We start from the raw sequence: 20,448 nt of genomic DNA on the forward strand, positions 1-20,448 counted from the left end.
ACGATGCCAAGATCCTTTCCACAATCCGTATGCCCAGCCAGGCATCCCTTGTGCCACCACAGCGCTTTGATGTCTGTGGAGACTCCCAACCATCCAGGTCACGGTGGTGCAACAGGTGCTTTTCCAAAAGGCAACTGGAACTTCTTGGTTTTTTTCCTTGAAAATGTTTTGCTTCTCATCCAAGAAGTTTCTGCACTTCAGAGCTCCAGAACTGAAGGAGCTTCTTGGATTAGAAGGGAAACATCCTCAAGGGAAAAAAAACACGAAAGTCCAGTTGCCTCTTGAAAGATGGGACGACGCTTTGATCTTCACAGCTGCAGTGCAGGGAGCCAAAGGGCCTTATTTTTCGCCCCCCCTTGCATTCATACAGGAGAGGCCCCCAGAGACGGCCTGTCTTCTGGCAACTGTTGAAAGACAGGAGCCAGAACAAGAGTCATCGGGAGCAATCTGAGTTATTCTTGGCAAAGAAAAAATTAGCCGTGTCTGTCTCAACTTGGATTCCAACTTTGAGGAAGGACCTTGGGATGTGACTTCAGCAACTGCTTGTCATGATATTTTGAATGGGGGGGGGCGGATTTGTACAATTTGAAGATGTGTACAGGAAGCATCATGAGATGGAAGCCGCCATCTGTTTTATGCAACCTTTATAGTATTCCGCTGTTGATTAGAAGACCGTGTATTGGTCTCTGTCTTGCAAAAGACAATCAAAAAGCTGACTTGATACAAATTAAGACTTTATCAGAGATAAAAAGGGCTGCAATTAGGAAAATAGAATAATAGTCAGAAGGGACCTTGGAGGTCTTCTAGTCCAACCCCCTGCTCTGGCAGGAGACCCTATACTGTTTGGGGCAAATGGCTGCCCGGTCTCTTCTTGACGGCCTCCGGAGGGAAGCCCCTCCACTGGTTAATCGTTCTGCCTGTCAGAAAATTCCTCCTTAGTTCTAGGTTGCTTTTCTCTCTGATTAGTTCCCACCTGTTATTTCTTGCCCTGCCTTCTGGTGCTGTGGGGAACAGGTTGACCCCCTCCCCTCTTCTTTGGGGCAGCCCCTCAGAAATCGGAACACGGCTCTCTCTCCTTCATAAGTCACTTTACATGTTCACTTCATCGTTTTATCCATTTTTGTCTTCTGCATCCTGGGTGGAGTTATACTGTTCTTTCTTCCTTAGCAGGAGGGAAGTTGGTGCAACAACAATGGAAGAGCAAAGTTAAATTGTTTATTCACAATATCCAAAAAGGGAAGCCAAAACGCAGCTTTGTTACAAAACATGGGATAGCAATCATTTAACTTGCAACAACGTATTAATTTCATTTTAAAATAGTAGCATTTGTGAACCGTGGCTTATGTGGTTTGAACCAAAGCGATGCAGTCTGCTTCAATTTTTTTTAAGCAACAGGAGACAAACAACAGATCTCTCCAGCTATTGCTTCGTCATCCAAGAGAAGCTGGCGCCCGTCCACTGAAGACACGCCAGGGAGGATTGGGAAATGGATGGGAAATGATCTAGGATTAGCGAAGAAAAGGTCCGAGGGGGGAGCCTTCCAGGGGAAGCTTGCAAAACCTCCTGCCCCCAAAAGGACCGGCTGTAAGAGCCACCTTGATATTGCAAGGCCCAACCCAGCTGAGCCTCTGGAGGAAGCAAACATCTTCACAGAGCAGCACAGGCAGCTGTATACATCTGCATACATCTACAGCCCAGAGGTATCGGCAAGGTCACACTGGCCTTCTTAAGGGTCGCTCCTACCTCCTGGTCCTGGTAGATCCTTGGAACTTTCCAGAAGAAAGCTCCAGAGCGAGGTCACTCAAGGATCTCCCTCACTTGGTCAAGCATTACTTTCCCCAGAAGCCCTTTGCGGAACGTGTAGATAAACTCACAGGCTGCCGCGTTGTAATTGGGGACCAATACATTCACGTTCCCTGCCGAAAGAAGGAAAAGCCCGTCTAGTCTTTCCTCCCAAAGGGGGGGGGGGAGAAACCCCTCCCGTCTCTGTCGGCCCAGACCAGTCTGGTTCCCAAAAGCTGACACTGCTCCGTTCAGCACTCGTGCGGAATCCGCCCTTCCTGCTCAGAGCGCCCGGTTTCCGTGCGCACCCAGCTGCCCAGGGACAAGAGGACAGGACTCACCCGTGCCAGTCAGCACCTGGATTTTTTGCACCTTGCCCAGGTGCCGTGCTATGCTCTTGAGTACACTCCCCACTTCATCGCAGGGGCCACTCAGCCCGTATCGCTCCACGTAACTGCAGAACGGGAGGGAGAAGATCCCTGAGGCTTGCGGAGGGAGCCCCCGAGCGCCCCCCACGCCCGAGCCCAGGGTCCCCCTCACCTGAACTGCTGCTGCTGGTTCAGTACATAAAGAAGATAATCGGCGATGGTCTCCACTCCAACCAGGTGGTCGAGAATTGCTCCTGGGCAGAGGGAAAACAGGTAGGCAGGCAGTCAGCCAGCAGGGCAGGAAGACGTGCAGGTCGTTCCTGCCGGCAAAGCAGGGCAGACACCCAAAGAGTTCCAGGCATAGAGCGGCAGAGCCGGAAGATCAGACTTCTTAAGGTGGACGCTAATTTGGAGAGGATGCAGCACGCCTGAACTCTACAGGCATTAAGCAGAGACTGCAAAAACTGGGCTCCCAGGGCTGCGGAAACGGCAAACGTCGCCCCACCCTCCGCGTTGTAAGTTTCACCCAGGGTAGCGCTCGGCTACGGGAAGGAGCAGACGCTGCACAGAAGCGCCACAGGGAAAGAGGAGTCCGAGTCAAGAGAGCCGGGCAAGGCGGTGGCTGACTGGTCTACTCCCTTGGCAACCAACCGGCTCCTCTGCCTTCCTGGGCTCCTCCAGCAGGGCCCCCTCGCTCACCAGCCCCACCGCTTTACCTCTCCGTTCCCAGAAATCCACTCAGCTGCCTGGCCTGCCTTTTCTTCAGGGCCTCAGGATGGCTTCCGGGGGGGGGGCTCCCCTTCATTCAACCTTCCCTACAATCTGGCCGAGGGGAGGAGGGCCGACCCAACATCTCCCAATGAGGTTTCGTGGTTGAGGGTGAACTTGAATCTAGTTCTCTCGAATCCAGTCCAAGTCCTTAATCTGATTTATTTATGAAATGTGTGTGCTACCCGACTCTCTACCTAGCAGCTCTGGGCAGCTTACGATACTCTAAATAACAGAAGACAACAATTATAGGAATCAAACTAGAACCTTAACATTAATGTTGAAATAGCTAAAAACCAAGGCGTAGATGGGGTGGAGGTGAGATATATTGTGCCGGCCTACTAGCCACCTCCCAAACGGGGTGCCCCACACTGTAAGACTACACAGAGTCCGCTCACCACATAGCGCCAGCTTCAGCCCTGTCTCAACGGACTCAATTTGGGGAGACAGCACCCCAGGAGTATCCAGCAAGTACACGAGGGGCTTTTCAGACACCTGGAATACGAAGATATCAGATTCAGTTTTACAATCTCAAAAACCGCCCCAGAGAATCACGGGACACGGTGGTTTGCTATGTGTTTAAGAGATGACTGAAGACATCGATTTCCTTTGCGTTTTTGGAGTTACCCACCATGACTAATAAGAGCAAGGTCGCTCAACCAACTTTTATGCCTAAAACAGGATTAAACTCTCAGCATTTAGAATCTTTAATCACTACATCAAAGTGGGTCTCAGGACCTATGGTACCAATATTTGAGACATATTGCTTTAAAAACTGTTATAATCCAGAAACTGGTTACCAGATTTGATTGCAATTCTTTATTTTCATGAAAGCCTGAAATATAGGCTCAATTTAATCTTAAAATTATATAGACATGCACCTCCCAGTCCAAGGTGTTGGGAGTACGCCACGTTATTAACCTCCACTGTCCCTTCCAGATAGTCCTCTCCAGTGGGAAGGAAGCGAGAAGCCAATCAACTAAGAACATCAACCCTGTTATCGGTCAGTGGCGAGATAGAAGATGGGATGGCAAACAAGGTCCATCTCCCAAGCTTTGTGGAAAATGACCAGCTCTTTCGGGCACCCTTCATTCACCTTGTACTGTATTCGAGTGTTCGTCACTTAAGAATCAATATTTCAGATAAGAACCCAAATCTGTACCTTTGTCCCCATTTGGCGCAGAAATTATTGGATTACCTGGATCCTGGTCAGAACCGCTTTGGTTATCCCGGGTGCCCCACCGACTGGTGAGGCTTTTCCTTTGTCGCAGGGAAAGGAAGGAAGATAAAAACACAATTATGTGCATTGAAGATGGCAGCGCCCAGCATCTTCTGTTGGTCACTGTCCGAGGAACTTACTCTCCCCTGGCTTTAGGTCAGTAATCGACCACGACCAAAAGCGGAACTTGGCTACTGAGGTCAACCCAGTGATCCATTTCTTCCCTGGCAACCAAGTGGGGATGCCCCCCCCCACCCTCTGTGTCCATATGTCAAGACTGTTTTTTCCACCACTGCAGGATAGACTTCTGAAAAACTGCAGCGCTCCAAGAACTCTTTCCTTGGCTTCCAAGAACTTACTTTAAAAACCAGGTTATTAAAGAGGTCTTTCAAAAGACTTAATCACTAATGTGAAGCATTCCACAAAGCTGAACCAGACCAGCACTGTTTTCAGATTATAACCGTGCCCACGATGGTTCTTCTTGTGTACCGATTCTACTGGATGCTCCATTTAAGTGTATCGATTTGTTTGATCAGAGGCCACAGGAAATACCTTTTTTGAGGTGAAGGTTTCTCAGTGAATTGATGATTGAGGATTTCCCCACATTTGGCACGCCGATTACCATGATGTTGTTATCCACATTCTGGAACCAATAAGAAACAGCTCAAAGTACCCTTGAAAACACATTTGGCCTGAGCAAGAAAAGAAACAGGGGTGGCAGCCCAAATTGTTGACAGATTTCTACAGAGGGACATATATGGAAACATCCTTCTCAATATCTAGGATCCCATTAACTTCAGGCCAATGATCGTTGAAACCTGGGGTTGTACCAACCCCTAGGAAACATTTCTTCTCTCTTTTGGGATGCTTATGAGGCTGGAAAGGCGCAACCTACAAAAGCCCACTCTGTATGTACCGGAGCCTTTGCACTGAACAACTGTTAGGCATGAATATCTGTTCTTAATGAAATCTGCATTTCAAAAAGAGATATTCCCAGGTGCTGGAAAAGATGGAAGCTGAGGGGGCTAATCTTTTAAAGCATAATGCAGGAAAATACTCAATAATTTGTTAACCTAAAATTTAGAATTTCTCTTGAGGAATTTGTTAATAAGTGCATATATTATAGAGAGAGCACATGGGTCCTCTAAAGAAAGTCTGCTCTGATTCATTATTGTCTTCATCCAGGCAATTATTTGCCATTTTATTTAATTTTAGGGAGGAAAGTAAAGAAGGATCATCAAGTCCACCTCTAACGATGGGGGGTGAGGTGTTACCCCCCCGTTGATAGGGCTCGCAACTTGGGCGTCCTCCTGGATTCACGACTCAATTTTGAAGACCACATAGGAGCCGTGACCAGGGGGGCTTTTGCCTAGGTTCGCCTGGTGCGCCAGTTGCGACCCTATCTGGACCGGGATGCCCTACGCACAGTCACTCATGCGCTCGTGACCTCCCGTTTAGACTACTGCAACGCTCTCTACATGGGGCTGCCCTTGAGGACCACTCAAAGGCTTCAGCTGGTGCAGAATGCGGCCGTGCAGGTTGTGATGGGGGTTTCCCAATACTCCCATGTAACACCTCTTCTCCGCGAGCTGCATTGGCTCCCGGGTGCCCTCCGGGTGAGATTCAAGGTGCTGGTGATGACCTATAAAGCCCTAAATGGCTTGGGTCCGGGATATCTGAGGGAACACCTGCTGCCGGCATCAAGCTCCCTTCGTCCAGTGCGCTCCCACAGGGAGGGTCTTCTCAGGGTACCACCGGTAAGAGATTGCCGGCGGACAACACCCGGGGATAGGGCCTTCTCAGTGGGTGCGCCTGCCCTTTGGAACCAGCTGCCAGTGGAGCTTAGGACTGCCCCCGACCTTCGCTCATTCCGCCGGGACCTGAAGACCTGAGAATTTTAATTTTAATTTTAACTGGGGTTTTATTTGTTCAGGGATGGATATAATTTTTTAAACTGTTTTTAACTTTTGTATTTTTTGTTTTAATCACCCTGTAAACCGCCCTGAGTCCTTCGGGAAAGGGCGGTATATAAATATAATAAAATAAATAAATAAATAAATAAGTCCTTCTGACAGGACAAGCGTTGTCCTGAATAAAGTGAGCCCACGATCTTCAGGTCACGATTATCTAAAGTTACAGGAGATAGAGAGGGCAGTTTGCCTGGCAGAGTGGTGAAGGCATCAGGCTAGAATCCAAGAGACTGTCAGTTCTAATTCCAGTTTAGGCACAAAAGCAGCTGGGTGAAGTCGGGCCAGTCACCTTCTCTCAGCCCTAGGAAGGCGGCCAGGGCAAACCTCTCCTGAAGAGCCTGGCCAAGAAAGCTGCAGGGACCTGTCCAGGGTGGTCGCCAAGGCTAAGGGGGAGGTGCACAAATATGCCGTGCAGGGGACAAGGGGGGGGTAGTAAATCCCCTTAAAAATGATCCAGCTCCACACATCAGGAACACTGCCAGAGAAAAGAGCAGGATAATCCTTTTTGTTATTAACCAAGTGGTTATTTAAGTATGCAGGAAAAGCACAGCAATGTTTTTGTTATTCAGAATATCCAGTTTAACTCACCTCTGCCCTCTGATAACGCTGACTGTTTTTGATCAGTCCTGTGAGAATGGGAATAAGCTACAATAAAAGAAAAGACAGATTCAGTGCAACTGCAGGTCTGTTTCGCTCTTGGAGCGGGGAACTAAGGCTACATGCCTACTTATCTTTCTCTCTTTGCCTCCCTCTCCCCTACGTAGCTCTTCCATGAGGTAAAACCGATTACAGCCAAGGTCAAGTATTCATTCATTCATTCAAGAAAGGTACAGAATAGGGGGAATGGTTCCAGAATAAAGAACTCTCATTGTCCAGCCTCATCGTGATAGAATGTAATGTTGCCCACTGGAATTGTACCTTCTTGATATTTTCGTCTGTTAAGCAGTCGGTGAAGACAACGTGCTGCAAACCTTGCTGTTCCAAAAGCTCCAGAATTCTCTAAAAGTCCATCAAAGAGATTCAAAAGAAGTATTAGTGTTGCCATTATAATTTAGATACATTATACCCCCCCCCCCGCCTAACTAAATGTTTTAGTAAGGCAAGAGGCTAATTAATCTCTTAATTAAATCAATAAGACAAGAGCCTGGAGGAGCCAGGTGTTATCAAACAGGCCAAAGCAGACCTGAAATCTGAACATCAGGCGCAAAATAAAAACAGCAGCAGTTCAGATTCCCTACTGCAAAGTTACCGTAGCATGAACCGTTTGGCAGGACCAACGTCCCTGTCTAATCTAAGCTAAAAGAACTACCCGCCCTCCCACATTCTTATTTGGGCGTTTTTCAAACTCTGGTGCAGCCTGCAGCATCTGTGTAAGAGGGAAAACGGGCAAGACTCTACTTACCGACTTATGGGTCAGATCTGCCAAATCCATTTTATTCAACACCAACAAATGTGGACGGATGCCCAGGACCTCGTTCAAGGCAGGATTCCGCCCGGAAAGAGGAATGTGCGTGTGCTAAGGAAACAAAGGCCCACAATCCAGATGCACAATGAAGATTGCGTTTCAAATGAAAAATAAAGTGGTAGGTGAAGGCAGCACCGCAGCCCAACTCCCACCACTCTCAAATTCATAACTTGGGAAGGACAGAGGAAATTATAGGCTGGCCAGCTTCGTGTCTGTTTTAAACAAAGTGGCAGAATTGGGAGTCAATGGAAGAAAGCAACTACCACAACCGAAGAAGAGAAAACCAGCATGGATCCCACAAAGGTAAACCCTGCCTCACCAACGTAGAGCTGGGGAAACCGTGGAAAAGGGCAGCCGGTGTTTCTAAAACAAAGGGCTGGAAGTCAGAACTGAACAAAATGCTGGATTGTGAGCCCATAAAAAGAGCTTCCTTTCCCAACAATAGGATGTGCTACTTATTGTTTACCAAGGGCACGTTCTCATGACCTGGCTTCTACCTCACGGTCACCCCACTGCTAAGGCGGCCCAGGGGTTCTGGTACAGAAGTGATGTTTTGGCCCCCAAAAATATTCCACGTGGACAATCTAGGGTATCTGGAAGAGGACGACTGAGATGATGCAGGCGGGGCACGTGACCAACTGGGTGGTCTCTGATCCTGCCCGTCTCCCTGCCGGGTTTTGTGGCTGTTCCTTCAGCCGAGAGACAAACACAACCCACAGCATCTGACAGGTGAAGTCGGCCTCTCTTGTGGACAGAACAATGGCGAACACAGAGGAAGCCCCAGAGGGTCCGCCCTGTGGCATGGCACGGACGGAGCTGGTGTTCAAGAGCAGGAACGGTGTGAGTTCGGGACCCATCTGTTGGGTGCTTTGGGTGGCAGCGCCTCTCAATCCATGCAGTGATCTCTTTCAGATTGAGCGATCCAAGGTTTCCATTAGGGAAGAAAAGGGGGCCAAAAATACATCGGTGTAGAAACGAGCCTTCCGGTCTGCCCCACAGCCAGGCCAGCAGGGGCAGAGCTGGACGGAAGGCGGCCAGTTAGCATCATCTCAGCCAGACACTTCCATGCACCCCAGATTGTTTGCACAGAATAGCCTGAGAATCCTAGGGCCGGAGGGGGCCTTGGAGGTCCTCTAGTCCAACCCCAAAGGCAGGAGTCCTTATACCATCCCGGACGAATGGCTGCCTTGTGCCGGCATCACGCGGCCGGCCGGCCACGAGGCAGTGGCGAAGGCTCGGGTAGAGCGTGCTGGGCCGAGGAGGCTCCACGGACGCGCCGCAAGCGGGGATCTCCTCGTCCTCAAAGCCCTTCTCCTCGGGTGGGGGGTGGGTGTCTCCTCAGCGAAGCCCCCCAAGCGGGGCGGCGGAAGGATATGCGGGCGTCGTGCACCTCCAGCAGGCCGTCCACGGCTCGCAGGCTCTTCCTCATGTCCTTCAGCCCTGCGGGAGGAAAGAGGCGCCCTGGTCGCAAGCGCAGCCCCGCCGGAGCAGGAGGCGGCCCCGCGACCCCCGCCCTCCCCGCCCGTGCCTCGCGCCATGTGCCCGGGGAACCAGCGCGCCACGTCGCGGCCGCCGCACTCGAAGCGCTCCCGCCAGCCGCCGCCGCCGCCGCCGCCGCCCGCCGCCCGCAGAAGGGCCGCCAGCCGCATCCTGCGCCGCCCGGGGACCGAGGTTGCGGGAGCGGCGCGCCCGGATGACGACGCGAGCCCCCGGGCGCGCCCCGATGACGCCCCGGAGGCCCCGCCCCGCCGGAGGAGGAGCGGCGCTTGTGACGCAGGCGGGGGGGCGTGGCCGGCGCCCAGTCGCCCGTCGGGAGGCGGCCGGAGGAGGCGGCGTCGGAGGCGCGGGGCAGCCCTGGAGCGCGAGGGCGCGGCGGAGGAGCCCCCCGGGGGGGAGGGGGAGGTGAGGCTGGCGGGGCAGGGGGGGCGGCGGGAGGGGCCGCCGGGCTCTTCCCGGGAGGGGGCGGCGGGGACCCCTCGGCCCGGCCCACCTCGCAGGGCTGTTGGGCGGGGGGGGAAGCGGGGCAGGAGTCTCGGACGGGCCCCTCCCCCTTGCCCGTTGCCCCCTCGGGGGAGTCCCGGGGCTGCGCTGAGCCGCCTCCCTCCTTCCAGCCCCTCGGGATGAGCGCCGGCCAGGCGGACGGAGAGCCCGCGGCAGGGGCGGCGGCGGCGGCGGCCGAGCTGGACCCGGCCCGTCCGGAGGAGGAGGCGGAGGAGGCGGAGGCGGAGGAGGAGCAGCCCATCCCGGAGGAGGCCGAGCCGGGGCAGGTGCCGCCCGCGCCTGCCGAGGAGGAAGCCGCCCTGCCCGGGGGCCACTGCCAGGCCTGGCTCCTGGCCCCGCTGGAGGACGCCCGCTTCCTCATCTGCTGCACCAACTGGTATTAGCGGCTCTCGACGGGCTCCGCCTGGGCGGCGGCTATTAAAACTCGGGCGGCCTGAGCGGCTTCACTCGGCGCGGGCTGCGGTTGTGCTCTTTGCTCCTTTGCGGTTAACCTAATCGTAACTTCCCGTAGAAACTCCCAGCCGCGTTCTGGCGGCGGACGGTGGTGGTGGCGCCTCGGACCCGACGGTGGTGGTGCTTTTTTAGATGGAGGGGCTGACCGTCCGCAGCTTTCTAAAATCACCGGGGGGAGATTTTTTCTGCTGCTTTAATTCCGACTAGATTTACGCTGCGCTTAGGCGTGGTTATCTTAGCCGAATAACAGAAAATCCCAACTTTATGGATTTACACGTTGCGCTCTGTGGGCTATAAACTCTGGGCTGTTTGCACAAAACAAAAACGCAACCGACTGTGACGTGAATTCGACCAAGGTTAGGCTGAGAAATGTAAAAAATGATAAGAGTAAATATTTAAGACACATCTACTCCAAGATGGGAGTTGGAGACCTAGCCGAAGACTTTGTCCTGCAAAAGGACTGATAAGAAATAACAGCAAGAGGATTCTCATTTTTCTCCAAATGAGAAGAATACACTCTATAAATATACTCTTAAGCAGTGCTTCTTTTGTAAAAGAAAAAGGTGCCGGAACTCACACATCATACAACCCGCCTTGCCTACCCTACAAGGTTCCATCCCAAAAAGGTGCCGGAACTCCGTTCTGAGCGTTCTGTGAGGAAAAAAGCCCTGCTCTTAAGTTTTATTCAGGACACTGAAGAATTTGAGCCTGGCATAAAAAGACTTCTCTCTGCATGTTTATAAGTCTAAGTGGACAATGATTATAACTTTATTATCGTTGTGAGATTAAGCAACGACAATGTCATAATATATAAAAATATGGTTAATGAACATGTCATCATCTTACTCCCTACACCACAAATGGTTTTTGAAGCATGTGTCTTTGGAACTATGGCACCCACAATTCTGAAAACCAGAATTTCTAACAAAGTTCTGGTTTATAAAATAGAGTCATATGATTTTAGGGAAAAGCAATGAAAGCATATTTCAGATATTAACAGAACATTTTATCGTATTTGACCACATTTTCTTTCAATCAACTTTGCTAGAAGAGTTTACACTGAATGAGAAAGAATGGAGATCTGTGGACAATATCCTAGGTGCCTTTTATTGACCAAGGCACCATGTGTGTCTGTAGACATTAGGTGGTAAGAACAGGTCAAGAAGGCCTAATTAATACGTGGATGTGAGAGCAGCAAGAAATTTCAATACCAGGAAGAGATCCCAAAAAGCATCCCGGAAGGCAGCAGTCAGTCCCTGGGTTCATCCTGTTGCTAAGAAGACACCAGAGGTTAACCACCAGAGGTTGAGAGGAGGAATGAGCGTGGAGGCTCACAAATGGGTCGGCCACACTATTTTAGTAAAGTTACGTGGACTTAGCCAATGTGGCTAATTTATGTTCAGGAGGTGACATGAACCCAGAAAATTGATTTGTGAAAACTGGGAGTGGATAAGCGTGCCATGTAAATGCAAAGAGTTCCCTGGCTTTCTGTTCCTATACAGGCGCAGAACACTTGCTTATAATAACCTGCAGTTTGTACTGGTGAATAAGTACAGCTAATGTTAAATAGAGCTTCTCTCAAACAAATCAACTTTATAATCCATGAAGATGTTTCCAACATTGTAGTTACAAGGACCTGGATTCATACATTGCTCAGCACAGCGTGGGAAGACAACGGAGAACAGAGATGGGTCGTAGCAGCATACTGGAAGTATTATAAAAAGTACATTTAATAGAGTAGGTGGGTTCCTGCAGAATGCAAATTCATAACTTATGATCACATTTTGCTTTGTTGATACAACAGACGAAGCTATACAAACAGACTAGATTCTTTCATGTAGCCAAGGCCAAATAACTCCCAATATGGTTTTATATACCAATGGCCGAGTAAGCCAAAATACTATTTGCTAATTTGTTGCTTAATGCATTGTGCAAATTTAGCCACTGCAGTTAAAGGTGTCAGCTCATTTTCCATTGGGATGTGGTGACTTCAGGAGATTCTAGGGGTAGATGAGGTAGTAACAGCGACATAAGCAGAGTGTTATTTAAACGGAATAATGCACACCATTGGGATAGTAGTGTCGTATCCTCTGACAAAATATTTCTAGTAATTAACTTGGAGAGCAAAGATTCCTGGAACTTTATCAGACTAATCAAAAGAATCGTTTTAATTAGTTTAACTTGTTTAATTAGTTTAACTTGATTCTTGGTCTTTGGTGAGAAAACCAGCACAGAAAAAGGTGCTGTGTTGTCAGTTGCTACTTTGCAGCCTTGCACATGGAGCCTGGAGTGAGTCGTAGAGACGGATGAGGCGGTTGGCTTCTCTCCAGCCGGACAACAAGGCCCCGTGGGTGGTGGAAAAGAAGGAGCGATGGGTGGCCTCTCCTGCAAAGAGGAGCTGCGGGGGAGCCTGGAGAGAGAGAGAGGGAGGGCAAAGTTACTCCTAGGTTGCCGGGGACCAGCCTTATCCAGTCACAGTGAACAACCGGTAGGCATATCTGGTTAAGCACTGGGATCTGTCGAGCACTGGGATCGATCAAAGTACTGCACTGGAAAGGCCTGAAGACAGAAATCTGCTTCAGAATATTGGATCAAGTGCAAAGCCTTGCTTTACCTCTTGAAGCCCTACATGGATCTGATGGCTTTCTTGGTGCTTCTGAAGTTGTTAATCTGGTTTCTGAGTTTAATTTATAATTTAATCACTCCAGATCTATTTCTGCAGAAATGGTGTGTGTACATTGAACAATATGCTCAGCCCTGACACTAATCAGCCAATCCATTTACTGGCTTGTGAAACTCAAACAGAGAGCTAGCTTGCTGTAGTAGTTAAGGCAGCAGACTAGGAACCAGGAGACGGGGAGTTCATAGTCCCACCTTGGGCATCAAAGCCAGGTGGGTGACTTTGGGGCAGCCATTCTCTCTGAGCCCAACCCATCTCAGGGTTGTTGTTGTGAGGAACACAGGCAAAGGAAGACGTATTAGGTATGTTCACCACCCTGAGTTATTCATAAAAATAATACAGGTGGGATACAATCAAACTCTATCCACCCAAACTCTTGCCAATGCAACATCTCCAGTCCTTTCGCCGTGGCCTCAAAACACTCCTTTTCCACCTGGCTGACCTGGACTGACGGATTTTAATTATGTTTTTAATTTTTAACTCTAATTTTTAATTTATTTTAATTTATTGTACAGAGGCCTTTAATTTTAATTTTATCTTAACTTCCGTATTTATTATATGTTATTGTTGTTAGCTGCCCTGAGTCCTTCGGGAGGTAGGGCGGCATATAAGTCCCAATAATAAATAAATAAATAATAAATAAACATTTGAAGTCCACAGATGTTGAAAGGGCCAAGGTTGAGAAACCCATCATGAAATCACCTTGGAATCAGAGGCGCCCTCGGGGAGGGGCTGAGCAAGCAGGTCAATGTCACCCCCAGAGCTTCCCACAGCTATGTAACTGTAGGAGCCCTTGGTGTAAGGTTCGCTGTGCCACCTAGACCTCAGTATGTTCCTTGGAGGAGCCAGCTCTGGATTTCCTAATCAAAACACACACAGAGAGAGCAAATTAACATTTGAATTTCTACTTCAGCAATTCACTTGAATTCCACCTTACCTTTCCTGCCAATTTGATAACTGTGTTCCCTGGGAAATGGGAAGGCAGGATGGATGGTATTTCCTCCCTCCCTCCCTCCCTCTTAAGTTGGGCAGAACTGTAGAAAATTTAGGCCCATCTTTTGAGCAGAATATTGAGGTAGTTGCTCAGAGTTGCCTCGGACCGCGAAATGGCTGGCATATAATTTAAAAGATAATAGTAATATCAAGGCATGGTTATACATCATCCAGGACTTGCCCAGAAAGACTACATACCTGTTGCTTTACGAAATATTTGAGTCAAAGTTGTAAGAACTTCAGAATCTGGCAGGGTTTCCATAAATTCAGATTCTTTTCCAGCAATGAAGCCGCAAAGTATATGGCCATGCCTGTAAAGACAAAGACAGGAGGATTAAACTCCGCAAAGCAAATTTCCACAAGGAAACTGGATTTTTGTTATTTTTTTTTAAAAAAACATTTTGCTTGTCATCCAAGAAGCTTCTTCAATTTTAACTGACTGGTGAGACAAATACATTTCATAATAAATAATACATAAATACAATTTCTCCTCCGAGTTGTAAGTTAAGCTCTATAACAAAAATAACATCAGCAGGTGGATAGCAACGGTGCAAAGCTTGCAAAGGTCATTATGGGTTACGGACTAGTGTGACTTGTTCGCTATTCCTGCTTCAAGCCCAGCCAGTCGCTCTGCTCGAGGTGCAAGGCAGGATCAGAGCTCGGCTCACACGACGGCCTCCTTCCCTTCCCGAGAAGCCCCTTCCCGCCTCCCCCGTTGTTCCCCTTACCTCTCAGGTGGCTGGAGAACAACATAGCAGGAAATCTTCTGGAACCAGGTATTTTTCAAGTCCACAGGACGCTCCTCCAGAGGGGACTCGTTTTCCCAAACCACCTCAATTATTTCGGCATCCGGCTTCCAGAATGGCTGCTCAAATTCCAGAATGATTTTATTGGAAGTCCCAAAACCCAAACGGTGTATTACTTCCACCTTCTGGGATGGGAGAGGAGGGCAAAAAAAGGACTCATGGTGTTCTTTGAGGAAGCCTACAAAGAGGAAAGTGACATGGCCCAGATTAGAGCAAACCAGAATTTGAGGGAAAAGCCTCCAAACCTCACTGAACAAATTTAATGAGGAAACCAGAACAACACAGGAGCTGAAGCTGAGGTAATACGATGGCCTACTGTCAGTTTCTCTGATAGCGTTTTAGGATTCATTAGTTATGAAGGCCAGAGAAATACTTCAGATATCAAAAATAAGAATGACTTAACACTAGTTTGTGTGGAAAAATAAGTATTTTGATTTGCTTGCCTCCTTTTTCTCAGCCTTTTAACTTAGAAAAAAGAGAAAGAGAGGGAATGAGGAACTCATTTGATAAAGTGGGGGACAAAGTTCCATTCTCAGTGCTGATAGCGACTTCTGCTCCGACATTAACTTCTTTGTTGCCTGTTTTCACAGAGAAAAAATGAAGCCACATAAGATCAGCAGCCTGACACGTGCACCCAAACACAGGCATACATGCAGCCATTTTAAAGTAAATTCAACAAATACATTTATAATTTTTGTTTAAATAAAAATGTTCTAATGTTATACACTGAACATGCTGTTATAAGCAAAGCAAATTATACACAATTCTTTTTTTTAATAAAGCAACAAAGTGACTTTAAATAAACCGTGAATTCTTTAAAGAAAATTTAAATGTCAGGGCGAACTCTGCACTGATTCAACTTTGTGTGGTCCACTCAATCTTTCTTGGTTAATACGGATGGCATCGGTCCCTGCCATTTTGAGGCAAGATGCACAAGTAACTGTAAAAAACATAATCTTACAATTCGACTTTCTCAAATTCGAGAGCTAGAGTAACGGTGTCCTAAGTAACTCCGCTTCAGGGTGTTCCTCTCCTGCGGCCTTCTCCAGGTGACCGCTTGCTAACCTGGTAGCAACACACTGACCAGGTAGCAAATCTGTTGTGTTGCAGCGCAGAATAATGTTGACACAAAATGGCAATAATCCCAAACGCAAGAAGCCACTGAGATTTTACCTAAAGGCACCGTAACAATAACGTGGTCTGCTAAGAACTTCTCTCCATCTTCGCATTCCACCTGCACGCCAAAGAACCGGTCTGTGGAGGCCTCCTTCAAGTCGGACCTTCCCCAATGAATTGTCTTCACCGGCTTATCGAACAGCACAGTCCCTTTGGGGAGAGACTCCATCAGGTGGTCTGTGAGGCCTTGGAAACCACTAGGAGGAAGACACAAAAAATGAAGCAGCCTGAAATGTACTTCACTGCAGATTTCTTCTTATTAAATTGGAAGCTCAGAATCCAAGCTGCCCTCTCTAAAAGCAAAAAAAGAGAACCACGAGAAAATGTGAGGAAAATAAACCTTAAAATTCCACCTAGAGCAGAGATTACAGAAGGCAGATAAGGGAATTGCTGAAATGCATGGGACTTAGCCGAAACTCCCCAAAGCAAAAGCAGGGGGGGTCTCTTTGTGGGGCTCACCTGTCCTTCCGAAGCTAAACCCCAACATCTCCCTCCGAGCAAGGGAGTCTCCGGGACAACTAAAAACCCGGGCCTGAAACAACCGCCGGATTTCCACCATTTCTTTTTCCGAAGGAAGGAGCGAGGCGAGGGGGAGCACTCACTCGGGAAAGGTGCAGTCCAGGCCAGGAAGCATGAGGTACTCTCCGAAGGGCCCCAAAGCCAACTCGTCCAGGCTGTCGGTGGCATTCACACAGCACTCCATCTTGAAGTAGGAGTTGAGCACGGCCAACTTGAGGCGCCTGGTCTCCTCCTCCTCCTCCGGCGATTCTTCCAGCTTCCTGGCTATGGCCTCCTTCAGGTACTCCCCCAGGCTGGGCACCGGCACTCGATCCGCCCGCACGAACTGGCGCGCTTCCTCCAGGAGACCGGCGAAGAAGACGCCCACGGACTCCGCCAGCTCGGCCCTCAGCTCCCGGCCCTGGCTGCAGTACCAGGCGAAGGGCCCCGCCGGGTGGCCCCGCACCTCCAGCCGCTGGTTTTCTTCGCTCAGGGCGGCCGCGCCCAGCAAGCCGGCCTCCGAGGCCAGCTGGAAGACCGGGTTCCCCTCGGAGGGCCCGTGGATCCACTGCGCCCCGACCTCCACCACGCTCTTGCCTGCGGAGAGCAGCCCGCCTTTCGCTCAAGCTTTGCATTCCCCCCCGCCCCTGGCGAGAGCCCGGAGCTTGCCGAGCCCGCGGCCGGCCCTGCGCCGCCTTTGCACCGGGGGGGCGGCATTCCCGGGCATGATGGCAGACCCCCCCCGCAGCAGCTGCACGGGGCCGCCCCCCTCCTGCGCCTGGCGGGGCCCCGCGCCCTGCTGCCAGCGAGACCCCCCCCTTCTCGGCGCTTGCAGGCAGCTCGGCCGGACTGGGGGCTGCGGGCGGCGGCCAAGGGAGCCGCGGCTGCCCTCGGGCGCTCAGCCGGATCTTCGCAGCCGGAGACGCGCCCGGCCCGGCCCTCCTCCCTTTAGGGGTCCCGCGGCGCCCCAGGAGCCCCCGGCAGGGGAAGCGAGCCCCGCCGCCCCCTCCCCTCCCCGCCCGGGCTCCAGGGACCTCGGAAGGGGCTCCTGCCCGGCCGCCCCTTCCTCCTCCCCGCCGAGGCTCACCGAAGGCGGCGCTGCGGATGCGTCCCCCGGCGCGCCCCGAGGCCTCCAGCAGGCGCAGCTGGGCGAAGCGCGGGGAGGCCAGCAGCCGCTGCGCCGCGCCCAGCCCCGCCGCGCCCGCGCCCACCACCAGCACCCGCGGCCCGGCCGGCGCCCCTCCGCCGCCCGCCATGCCGCCGCCTTCCCCGGCAGGGCAGGGCAGGGCCGGGCAGGAAGGCGGGCGAGCCCCGGCTCGGCTGGGAGGCGCTTCCGGGCCGTTCGGGCGCCGCGCAAAAGCCGGGCCGGAGCGTCGGGGCGCGGGCGGGACGGGAGGCGCCGGCGGGGCCGGGGGAGGCGGCCTTGGGAGGGGCTGCTCCGCCCGTGGGGGCTCCGGGCCACGAGGCCGTCTGTCGTGTACAATTCCGGCCCCGGATTCCAGTGATCCGGACCCTGTTTTTGGGTCCAGATAATCGGGAGGTTTATGCCGCTCGCCTCTGGACTGTCTTCGGATTCTTCCACTTTAATTTTATTTATTGCCAATATATTTTCCTGAACCTTGATCTTGCCTTGTTAATGATTCCGCTTTCTGGACTTCTAACTACATCTACATCTGCTACAGTTGATTTTTCGGAGGGTGACGGCTTTGCACCTTGAATCAGCCCAGCCTCCTCTACGCGGACTGGATGTTGTCTTCTTTAAACACGTGTTTAGAACTAACTTCCTTCTGCTTTCCAAGATGCACAAATAAATAAAAATGTGTGGTGGCAGCTTAAAAAATTGCCTGATTTTGCCGGCACTTACTCTGGTAGACGATCGGTAGTTTATCTGAGGTGCAAAGTAGCCCCAAGAGAAGAACATTTTGCAAACGTGGAGGGAATAGGGTGAGGAGACAGGTCACGGAGGGAGAGACAGAATTCCTTTAAATACCAACCGTAAATAATTTCCAAGGGAGTTGACGTGTTATTCTTTGCAGTAAAAATAATCCCGTGTTATCTCAGGAAAGAATAATAAATCTATTAGTAGGTGGCATTACTGTCTGGGGAGAGAAGTTTTTAAAAATGGAGCGATAAACAGTGGAAGGACATAGGGTTAGGCGTGAGGTGTGTGGGAATGACCTAACCGTATAACCTGGCTAGATATTTATTGCTACAGAAAGAGCCTTGCAGAGAGCAGAGGTTGCCTATTCTGCCCGATGAATTGCTGGTGGCAGAAGAGATGAGCTGAATCAGGAGGGCGTGGGGACTAAATCCGGCCAGGATTGTAGATCAGGAGCCTGAACGAGCGAGGCAGATAAAAGCTTGTGAACTTTAGAAGGAAGATGGACAGTTGCTTTCAAAAAGTCTTAATTAAAAAAATCGGGAGGGTGGTTGTTATGTAAAGTCCACGTTCCAGTTATCTACACCGATGCACAGAGTACAGGAAGTAACCAAGAAGATCTTCAGTGTTTAGCAAAAGTAAAGCTTCCTTCAAGTCAAGCTTGACTTTGAGTGACTTCATGGATATCGAATTATGCTTATTTATTTAGGATTACAGCCCACTTCAATACAATCGGTTCTAGGTGACGTACACTCCTGGTTTACAGTAAAAAGGATTAAAACGGTAAACCCGGCAAACGTAACAATAACAGTTTCTCTCGGCGCAGCACGGCAAAGAACTGCAAATCCCCAAATCGATGCAGTGGTCTTAGCTCAAGGCAGGAGAGGCCCCAACCACATCACGGTCTCTTCTGGGAGAGCCGGGTCTTCAGGACTCTCCTCCTAAACCTCAGCTGAGGTGGTTCTAGTCTGGGTTTGGGAGGCCTCGGCTCAGAAGGAGCAGGCCAGCAGTGGAGAAAAACCCGTCCTAGTGGCTGGCGAGGACGCTCCTTTGGAGCTGGGCCCTGAAGGGAATCCTTCCCGAACTCACCGGATAGTCAGGTATTATCTGCCACTCGGCGGTCTCCAGGACAGGCAGGTCCTGAGCTGTGTGGGTCTTTCAAACCACAAACGGCCTCTGGAATTGCACCTAGAACCAGCTAGTGACCAGTGCAACGGTTGCAGGACGGGACTTGGCCTGCCTGGCCCAACAAGAGAAGGGCCAGGGGTGGCGTGAAAGCAGCGTTCCACGTTTGAGGGGCTGCCACAAGAAGAGGGGGACAACCTGTTCTGCAAAGCGCCAGCGGGCAGGACAAGGAATAATGGATGGAAGATCATTGACGAGCGGTCCAGCCTGGAACTAAGGAGAAATTTCCTCACAGTGAGAACAATGAATCAGCGGAATGGCATACTAAAAAATACAGGAGCTTTTTTCAGCTATTTAGCCACTTATCGGGCCAGGACTTTCACACAGAGGGAGCAAAGTCTTAAGCTTCTGATTTCCTCCCATAGCAATTAATCCGTCTTGCTCCGAGCTTCACAACCTCCAGGCGCTGGCATGCATTTGGTAGATTTGCCCTGCGCTGAAATGCCACCCAAAGAGCCCTTAGGCATTAATTGATGTGTTTGTTCTGCTGGGTAATCATTAATGGCCCTCCAAAATAAAGCAGAGTAAATGGCAGCACAAAGAGGTCACCGGGAGCCCCTCGGAGGCAGTTCTGGCTGGTCCAAGGAGGTTAAACGAGGGTGCTGCCTGGTTGTGGAGCTCTGGAATTAATATGCTTTTAGTTTGATTTAGGAAGGGGCTCAGCCCTGCTGCCAAAAGCCCTGGCTGTTCCTGAAATCCCTCTGAACAGGCTTAGAGGGACCATCTCAGGAGCTCTGCAGGCCTTCCTAGCATGAAACAAACCGTGGTTTGGAATGTGCTGGAATACGTTTGCCGACTGCTGGGCCTCTCAACTGGAGCAGGTGAGAAGCGTTGCGGGGGGCACCTTCCCTTCTCTTGTTTCTCTGCACCGTTGCAACAGGAGATCTCCCCCCCCCCTTAAGGCTTCATGGGCTCTCAGGAAGGAAGAAGACAACGACAGTTAACTTTGCCCTTTTAAGATTTGTGCTTTCTATCAGAACATTTGGGTCAAATTTGGGAGCAGATGAAAACTGTAAGAAGGAAAACAGTGACGTAAGTCCGGTAAGGGGGAGTTTATGGGTAACCCCTGGTCAATTGAGGCAGAAACTCAGCACCCCAAATCCTGCAGCTACCAATTGTGTCGCTTGGAGTGGGAGTTACACCACTGTGGAGTTGCCACATACTAAGGGCTCCTCAGTGAACACCCCATGGTCAAAAACAAGGAA

General features: G+C 50.6%; 3 protein-coding genes across 8 annotated transcripts; 1 reads left to right on the forward strand and 2 right to left on the reverse strand.

Moving 5' to 3' along the window:
- Window positions 1-716: 716 nt before the first annotated feature.
- Window positions 717-9,270, reverse strand: MTG1 (mitochondrial ribosome associated GTPase 1). Of its 6 annotated transcripts, none has more exons than XR_014492537.1 (12): window positions 9,101-9,270; window positions 8,946-9,012; window positions 7,510-7,612; window positions 7,026-7,106; window positions 6,696-6,752; window positions 4,690-4,780; window positions 4,117-4,178; window positions 3,317-3,413; window positions 2,323-2,404; window positions 2,124-2,236; window positions 1,744-1,916; window positions 717-1,158 (listed from the first exon to the last, which is right to left on the reverse strand). XR_014492537.1 is itself a non-coding variant. In XM_083362778.1 (12 exons), coding segments are annotated over exons 1-12 (918 nt in total). In that variant the 5' UTR covers window positions 9,222-9,270; the 3' UTR covers window positions 717-1,156. The 6 variants fall into 6 exon arrangements, 4 of the variants coding, with proteins under 4 accessions (XP_083218904.1, XP_083218905.1, XP_083218906.1 ...); XR_014492538.1 differs by having other exon boundaries at window positions 717-1,162; XM_083362778.1 differs by having other exon boundaries at window positions 1,875-1,916.
- Window positions 9,271-9,363: 93 nt separating this feature from the next.
- On the forward strand, window positions 9,364-11,594 carry MMP24OS (MMP24 opposite strand). Its single transcript, XM_083361591.1, has 2 exons — window positions 9,364-9,474; window positions 9,684-11,594. The coding sequence occupies exon 2, from the start codon at window positions 9,693-9,695 to the stop codon at window positions 9,954-9,956; it is 264 nt and encodes an 87-aa protein (XP_083217717.1). The 5' UTR covers window positions 9,364-9,474; window positions 9,684-9,692; the 3' UTR covers window positions 9,957-11,594.
- A 144-nt stretch (window positions 11,595-11,738) lies between these two features.
- On the reverse strand, window positions 11,739-17,470 carry PAOX (polyamine oxidase). The gene is made up of 7 exons (XM_083361590.1): window positions 17,267-17,470; window positions 16,284-16,776; window positions 15,679-15,878; window positions 14,428-14,683; window positions 13,898-14,010; window positions 13,409-13,566; window positions 11,739-12,436 (listed from the first exon to the last, which is right to left on the reverse strand). The coding sequence occupies exons 1-7, from the start codon at window positions 17,433-17,435 to the stop codon at window positions 12,278-12,280; spliced, it is 1,548 nt and encodes a 515-aa protein (XP_083217716.1). The 5' UTR covers window positions 17,436-17,470; the 3' UTR covers window positions 11,739-12,277.
- Between the last annotated feature and the right edge of the window lie 2,978 nt (window positions 17,471-20,448).

Source organism: Vipera ursinii (genome assembly GCF_947247035.1).
Source record: "Vipera ursinii genome assembly, chromosome: 4".
Classification (NCBI taxonomy): domain Eukaryota; kingdom Metazoa; phylum Chordata; class Lepidosauria; order Squamata; family Viperidae; genus Vipera; species Vipera ursinii.

What these genes read in the sequence shown, in the direction of transcription:
- MMP24OS (XM_083361591.1), top strand. Translation starts at nt 9,693, where the DNA reads ATGAGCGCCGGCCAGGCGGACGGAGAGCCCGCGGCAGGGGCGGCGGCG.
- PAOX (XM_083361590.1), bottom strand. Translation starts at nt 17,435, where the DNA reads ATGGCGGGCGGCGGAGGGGCGCCGGCCGGGCCGCGGGTGCTGGTGGTG. An exon ending in CATCCGCAGCGCCGCCTTCG is followed by an intron (nt 16,777 to 17,266) that starts GTGAGCCTCGGC and finishes TGCTCTCCGCAG; the next exon opens with GCAAGAGCGTGGTGGAGGTC. An exon ending in AGGGCGCCTCTGATTCCAAG is followed by an intron (nt 12,437 to 13,408) that starts GTGATTTCATGA and finishes CTCTCTCTCCAG; the next exon opens with GCTCCCCCGCAGCTCCTCTT.
- MTG1 (XM_083362777.1), bottom strand. Translation starts at nt 9,221, where the DNA reads ATGCGGCTGGCGGCCCTTCTGCGGGCGGCGGGCGGCGGCGGCGGCGGC. An exon ending in GAGGTGCACGACGCCCGCAT is followed by an intron (nt 7,613 to 8,945) that starts ATCCTTCCGCCG and finishes GCACACGCACAT; the next exon opens with TCCTCTTTCCGGGCGGAATC. An exon ending in AACCAGCAGCAGCAGTTCAG is followed by an intron (nt 2,237 to 2,322) that starts GTGAGGGGGACC and finishes CCCGTTCTGCAG; the next exon opens with TTACGTGGAGCGATACGGGC.